The sequence below is a fragment of the Panicum virgatum genome, chromosome 1K (assembly GCF_016808335.1).
Source record: "Panicum virgatum strain AP13 chromosome 1K, P.virgatum_v5, whole genome shotgun sequence".
Lineage (NCBI taxonomy): Eukaryota > Viridiplantae > Streptophyta > Magnoliopsida > Poales > Poaceae > Panicum > Panicum virgatum.
The window spans coordinates 34,400,907-34,407,972 of NC_053136.1; the positions used below are offsets into that span (position 1 = coordinate 34,400,907).

General features: G+C 41.9%; 1 protein-coding gene across 1 annotated transcript; it reads right to left on the reverse strand.

The window, feature by feature from the left end:
• Positions 1-415: 415 nt before the first annotated feature.
• On the reverse strand, positions 416-4,501 carry LOC120703991 (basic leucine zipper 2-like). Its single transcript, XM_039988233.1, has 5 exons — positions 4,329-4,501; positions 3,408-4,035; positions 2,124-2,199; positions 1,905-2,031; positions 416-864 (listed from the first exon to the last, which is right to left on the reverse strand). Exons 2-5 carry the CDS (start codon positions 3,965-3,967, stop codon positions 665-667), a joined length of 963 nt encoding a protein of 320 aa, XP_039844167.1. The 5' UTR covers positions 3,968-4,035; positions 4,329-4,501; the 3' UTR covers positions 416-664.
• Between the last annotated feature and the right edge of the window lie 2,565 nt (positions 4,502-7,066).

Here is a 7,066-nt window from a genome sequence, read left to right on the forward strand (position 1 = left end):
CCAAAGGTCCAAAGCTTATGCCCATGTTTTTTTTTTGAGAAAGCCCGAGTATTATCGCTACATATATAATCATTAATCAAAGAGTAGGGTAGCTCTTTGCCCCTTCACTCTTTTCCTTGCCACCATTACTAAATTGGGCTTGGATCACAGTTGGGCTTTATACCTGTCATTCGTCCTCTTGTGCCTTCTTGAGGCCCATGCCGGCCCCCATTTCCAGCTAAATAAAAATTGCTTGTCCCAGCTGCGCCATCAGAATTTGAAATGACATGTCAAAACATCATGAGATCACCAGACGCCATCAGAATTTGAAATGAACACACGTCAAAACCTGCGAACGGTGGCAACTGGCAACCAGAATCAAAGACTGCCATTTACCAGCACACGGAAGAGCATCAAACGAGCAGATCGCAACAGCTAAACGGCAAAGCCAACCAAAGCTTACTTCACTTCGTCAGTTCTTAACCCTGGGAGTCAAACAGCAGCACTCTACGAGGTATACTAAGCTGGTAACCTCTGTAATTCTCCGCAATGACGACCGATAAGCCCTACTCTCCTAATCAATGGTACGACCTCAACTCAAATCTATGCTTGGGTAAGGTTAGCGACAAGTCATCTAGGGTAATGCCTCGATTTTTCTTGTAAGAGGTGTCGGTGCTGGCCACTGTCACAGACCGTAGCCGCCTCTCGGGGAGACTGAGCTGCCATCCAGGCTGAGCTTTGCCATGTCAGGCATCTGCCAATTGACTGGTGATGCGTCTCCATAAGGGCTCGGGTTATAACAGGAAGTGACGCTTCTGCTCCTGCGGTGACGGGTGGACACCTGCTTCAACCTCTCAGCTTCGTTCTTTAGTGCCTGCGTCTGACCTGCAGATTTCATTTCAAAAACATTCATTTAGGTGAGTCTGAACCATGTTCCGGGACCATCAGACTCCAGTCTAGACACATAATCAGAGCGTTCCATACTCATTGACATACAAAATGAAGGAATACCAAATAGTTGCAATAATACAAACAATTTCTTTTTATTTGGGGAATAATAAATTCCAAAAGGAACTACATAATCAACTTGCATATGCTGTAATCAGATTAGGATGCACCAAAACGAAAATTACATTTCAAAATTATCCATATCAAAACAATAAAACAGAAATTCCTGGCAGCTGGCAGATTATAGATGAAGCTGTAATGTTAAAAAACAAAAAAGAACAAAAGCTGTTATCAACAAAAAGCTATTGAGTTTGAACTTAAAACAAAAACAAGCTTACCAACCCTCCATGGACTGCATTCAAAATACTCTTTGGATTTTCTGTTATGTTAACAAGGTGTAGATACAGAACCTATCTATTAGGGATGCAGCATATTTTGGCCCCCGCCATATAATTAGGCTGAATAAGGGCAGAAGGCTTTCATTATTGTTGAAATGCCCAAAATACTGAAACATAAATGTTAGGTAAAGAATCACAAACAACAAACACAATTAAAGAATGACCAATGTTAGGCAGTGACCAAAAGGCAATACCACTCCTATGTGGAGTTCAGACTTTTCTGCAATGAAAAATAGCCTGTGCAAATAGCTATTTACTCTTTTATCTAATGTCATCTGAACTGTATTTAACATTTGAGCACAACTTACACCTAATCAAAAGCATGCAGCATTAGTAGGCACCAAACAATCATAACAAAAGAACCTTTTAACTCCATTTAGTAATGTCGTGACACGTAATCATTTTATAGGTCGAGTGATATTTCTGTCCATGGTCATTTTATAATATAGTTTCTTGTTGCATAACTACAAACCTTTCACGAATCATGTGCTACTAAAAAGGATGCATACTCTAATTTATATTCTACTAGTTCTAATAACTAAAGAAAGAGCACTAATGCACAGTGTTTCTCGGACATACCATCCTTAATTAGTTTTGCATGCTGAAGAGTAGAAATCTGTATCCTCAGTTGCTTGTTTTCCATTGAAAGAGAATTGTGAAGCTGGCAAAGTGATGCCACTCTGACAGCCAAATCAGCTCCCATGTTCTGAAAAGAATAAAGACAATATTGTCATAAAATAAGTACTACTGAAGCCCTCGACATCACATCAAACTAAGATAAAAGATCAACACTATCACCTGAAGTGAATCGACAGTTCTTTCAAGTTCAGCAATGTATTGAAGCTTCCGGACTCTAGATCTCTGCCCCGATCGCCTGCACAAAATGTTGATTTGCTGAGTAGGAATCAATATTGAACCTCAATGGGCATGACATTTTCTTTTACAAAGTATATTTCAACTAGAAAAGTTCAACATCTATCAAACAAAAACTTGTAATGATCACTAAACACATACAAATAAGTGCAAATTCCGTGAAGCATAAACATGCACATGCAAAGAACTCAAAACATTCCAGATACAAGCACAAGTGTAGTGTGAATGCAAATGCAATTTATGACCTGGTAACATCAAACTTCTAATTTAAAACCTTAGTCATGGATTTCTGTGAGTAGAGCAGTAAACATCAGGATGGTCATAGCTTGAGATACCAGCCACACTCATCAATGTTTTAAAAAATGATTTAGCACAAAAACATACCCAGTAACACAGAAAATTGTGATTTAGCATAAAAACATATCCACTAAAATGCACATTCCACACTCTTTTTAGCACTGTTTAGAATTGCTTGAATGTACCAAATGGGAAGGTGTAACAACAATTTACAAAGAAAGATTCTCTAAACAAATTTCTTATACTTAGCATTGAAACTGATTGTTACTTTAGTTGGCATGTTGAGTGCCAATAATTAGAAAAGCTAGTATAAAATCATCAAACCAACTTTCTGGTATACTGATGTCCATCCTCCATTTTATATGTATAAGAAGTCTATGTAATTTACAAACCTTGGAAAAGGACTTTGAAGAATTCTGACTGATTATACATAACGGCAGAAGACTTTGACCATTGGACAATCTGGGCAGTGTCAATTATTTACAAAACTAACAGGCAATTGTTGCTTTTACAATAGTCGATCAACAACAATTTAGTACTAATTTTTTACCACACCACATACCTGTACCATTTGAACTATATGCTGCCAAGATCACGACAGTTAAGTCTACCTTGAATTGCTACTGCTGGCGATAGAACTCAAAATTACCAGTGTCACACAATTACAAGTATTAGCAGTTAATTTTGTTTGTGCAAAGCAGTAGAGTATTACGTTTCTTTTCTGTTGGCAAGAGCCAGAGTTCACAATTGCACTTTGTTCATAAAGTTTCTATATTACTTGCATTTCACTATGAATTCCAGTTTAGTAAACAGCTAAACGCTGTAATTCTACTGATTGGCGCGGACTCCTACTTTCTGAATCAGAGATCATTTGAAGTACAGTATATATTGCACTAAAAAACATTAGAGTACCTTTTAAATGTCTTGTCTTGATCAGGATTGCCATAAACATCATTGGCGTCAGCAGTTCCATTGGTCATATTACCATTCACGCCACTGGAGGCATCGATGGTCAGGTACTGCAAGGGGTTGCTGGGGACATTCTCAAGCACAGCATTTACCATGGAACTCTCTGAAGTTGTCAGCCTACTCTTCTGTCTTGGTGAATTCGGCCCGTAAACACAGCTGGCCTCAACCACAGAACCACTTTCCCCACCTTCAACAGCATCCAACAGGTCCTCGGCTTCACCACCTGGGCTTAGATCCCTTTCCTCGATTGGATGAATCGGGCTCTGGAACGTCGACAGGGCGTCCAAGATAGCATCAGAGTCGCTACAAGCCCTTCTGAGGGGAGGAAAGTTGGGAACTTTCCCAGAATCTGCAAGGAGATCATCGAGCCAGCATGGTGGCTCACCAATGAACGGATCCCCAGAGGGAAACCTGCAGCTCTGGGTGAACAAGCTGTCATCCCTTCGAGTGATCTGAGGACCCAAGGGTGGGCAGCGAGGCGGGAGGTGCGGTGACCGGGACATGGCGAGAACAAGCCCTTGTATCCACGATGTCCTTCACGCAACTAGAGCCAATCCAGCATCCCTTGTTTCTGTTCATTTGGAAAAAACCAGCAGCCGATTAACACATAAAACATGTGACCAGCAGGGGGGCGGACCCTGTACAACACATGGGTACACACATTGATAATTTTTTGCAAAAAAAAATCGAAGTTTAGCTTTTTTTTACGGAATCAAGAAATCGAAGGTAGGTGATACAATACGTGTATAAACCCGCGATTGGGTCAGATCCGAATACAAATAGCTCGCATTAGGGTTTGGGGAGGGTTTTGGGTGCTCAGTTTCTGCAGCGATGAGGGGGAAGAGAAGGAAGGGGTGGGCACACCTGACGGATGATTGATGCCGGCGAACGGGCGGCGAAGACCTGGAGAAGGGCGGCGCTGCTCCCCAGTCGGCGCTGCTAGGGAAGGCCGAGACCCGAGGGAGGGAGAAAGGGGAGGTGGAGGAGGGAGGAAGGAAAGAAAAGGAGGCCGTGCATGAACGCAACGGCCTTGAAGTTGGCGGCGGAATGGAAATGGGCCTTGCGATGGAGCGTCATGTGGGCTGCGTGCCGAAATACCAAGGACGAAAAAACAACAAAATTCGGCAGCTTTGGTTCTGTCTTTAGTGGGTTTTTGAGTCAATCGAAAAGCATAAAATCCCAGACCTGGCAAAGCAACGAGGTCAGAATCATGGAAAGTGTAGTTCATGTCCACCGTTCCTGTAATCCTTGTGCCCATGAGTTAGCTCATTCTGGCTTGTTGGGAGACCCGGATCAACCAACCATTTGGTTTGATCCCCTTCCCAGTTTTGTGGATCGCGACCTGATGGCGAATCCGGAGTTTGGTGAATAAAATGAATGAACAACTTAAAAAAATGACTCTGTTCGCTGTGTTGTGGCTGGTGACTGGTGCTGATTTGTTATGAGAGAAAATTACTGCTGGCTGGCTGATGGCTGCTGATTGGTGCTGGTTTGGTGTGAGAAAAAAACACTGTTGGCTGGATGCAGCAAACAGAGTGAATCATGGATCATGAATGGAGTTCCTCTTTCTTTGAAAAAGGAACAGAGGTTCCTTACTAAGAAATACTTCCTCCATCCTTAAATATATATCGTTTTCGTTTCTGAGAAATAATCTCGAGTAAATATATATTTAAAAATATAAATATTTATGGCAAATAATTAGTATGACTAGAAAGATCTTTGTATCTAATTTTTTAATAAATTTGTCTGAAAATTCAAATGTTGCACGTATTTTCTACAAATCGAATCAAACGTGTGACACGCACACAACTAGCTGATACCCGTCACTTTATTACATCCATATATTACGCCCCTCACGTTAAGTAAAAGCACCGAGCGGGTGATAAGTTGAGAGAGCAATGCACACCTAGACGGTATCATATTATTACCTAAGATCGATCAGGCAGCCAACCAGTCACCTAGTGGTTGTACATATCCATTAGAAGTAGGAGTAGGCCGGGACTATAAAAACAAGATTGGATTTTTATCCAATGGTGGATCCAAAAATGGATTAAGATGAGATGATTTCTTCTTCCTCTCCCTTCCTTTTTTCTTCCTCCCCTTCTTCTTCTTCCTCCTTTCTCCTCGAAAATGGAAGAGAAGCTCAAGGGGGTTTCATTGTTTGTAGGGGTCTAGAAGGGCACCAGCCCCCCTAGACCCACCACTGGTATCACGTACTGGTTTTGAAGGTTTCGTAGCTACAAAACTAACATTTGCGCTTTAAGTCTAGAATATTGTGACACACATAGCACTAGCTGATACCGTCACTTTATTAATATATAGCACTGCCCTCAAGTTAAGTAAAAGTACTATTGGGAAAATGGCCCAGCTCATGTAGATAAATGGGCTGAGTGTAAAGGTCCAAGGACCCAAAGTGTAAATCATGTACTTCTCATAGAGCCGGGGGCAAATTGCCGCTTCTCCCTTTAATATATACAGCTGACACAAGGGGTTAAGGGGAGCTCTCTGTCTTGAGCATTTTTCACTGGTTCTCTTCTCCCCATCAGTGTGGCGCCAACCTCAGGCCTATGCTTCCACCATGAAATGAACAAGACTGTGCTCTTTGTATTTTATTAAAAGCACTTGCTTTCACCATGAACAACTGTTTGTGCGGACAACCGTCTTCGTATTGTATTATCACTCTCGCTTCGACTACAACTGCTGCAGCTCTAGGCGGCCTCCTCGGTCGACTTCACGTCGTCACCGCCATCTTCTTCGGCCTGGCAACTTCGTCGGCCTGCGAATAGTTCGGCCCAAGGCGAAGACAACAGCGCCTCCTTCGGCCTGCTTCAGCGCGGCGCCACCTCCGGCCCGCGAAGCGGCAGGCGTCGCCTTTGGCCCAACGTTCCGGCCAGCAGCCAACTTCGGCGGCTCCCTGCGCTTGAGTGCGTGAAAGCTATATGTCGCCCACGCTGCAAATTTGCTACCCATCGCCTGAAGAATATTATACAGGATCGGTAAAATAATTTCGGCCAAAAAGAGCCTATGAAAATCTGTGCGCTGCTGCTGCAGTTGCACAGTAATTACATGCATGGCAGTTGCATGCATGTTAGTACGATTGGACTTGTGCAGTACCTGGCTGGCCGCAAATAGTGCTGTTTGGAACATGATGGGACTGTGACTGTGCTGCTATATTTTTATTTTTCTTTCTCCCACGCTGTGTGTTGCTGCTTCAAACATTAATGCATGCAGCAGGGCTGAAGAAAATAAAATAAGGCGCATGCATCTTTTTTATTTCATTTTTTCTCTTTACTTTAATTGTCTTTTTCTTCTTATATTTATATTCTTTCAATATTCTCTCGTGACTCTGTTTAGTTTCCAAAAAAAATTCTACAGTACCCGCACATTGAATCTTTAGACACATACATGGAGTATTAAATGCAGTTAAAAAAAACTAATTATATAGTCTAACTGATTACCACGAGATGAATCTTTTAAGCCTAATTAGTCCATGATTGGATATTATTTGTCAAGTAACAACGAAATGTGCTACAGTATCAAAATTTAAACTTTTTCACCAACTAAACACGCCCTGTATCCATTCTACAAATCTTTTTGGTCTT

Bases quoted from the DNA above. Each gene is read 5' to 3' on its own strand.
- LOC120703991 (XM_039988233.1), bottom strand. From the start codon at position 3,967: ATGTCCCGGTCACCGCACCTCCCGCCTCGCTGCCCACCCTTGGGTCCT. The intron at 2,200-3,407 runs GTACTCTAATGT...CATTTTGTGCAG, and splicing joins CAAGACAAGACATTTAAAAG to GCGATCGGGGCAGAGATCTA. The intron at 865-1,904 runs GTATGTCCGAGA...TGAAATCTGCAG, and splicing joins TGCAAAACTAATTAAGGATG to GTCAGACGCAGGCACTAAAG.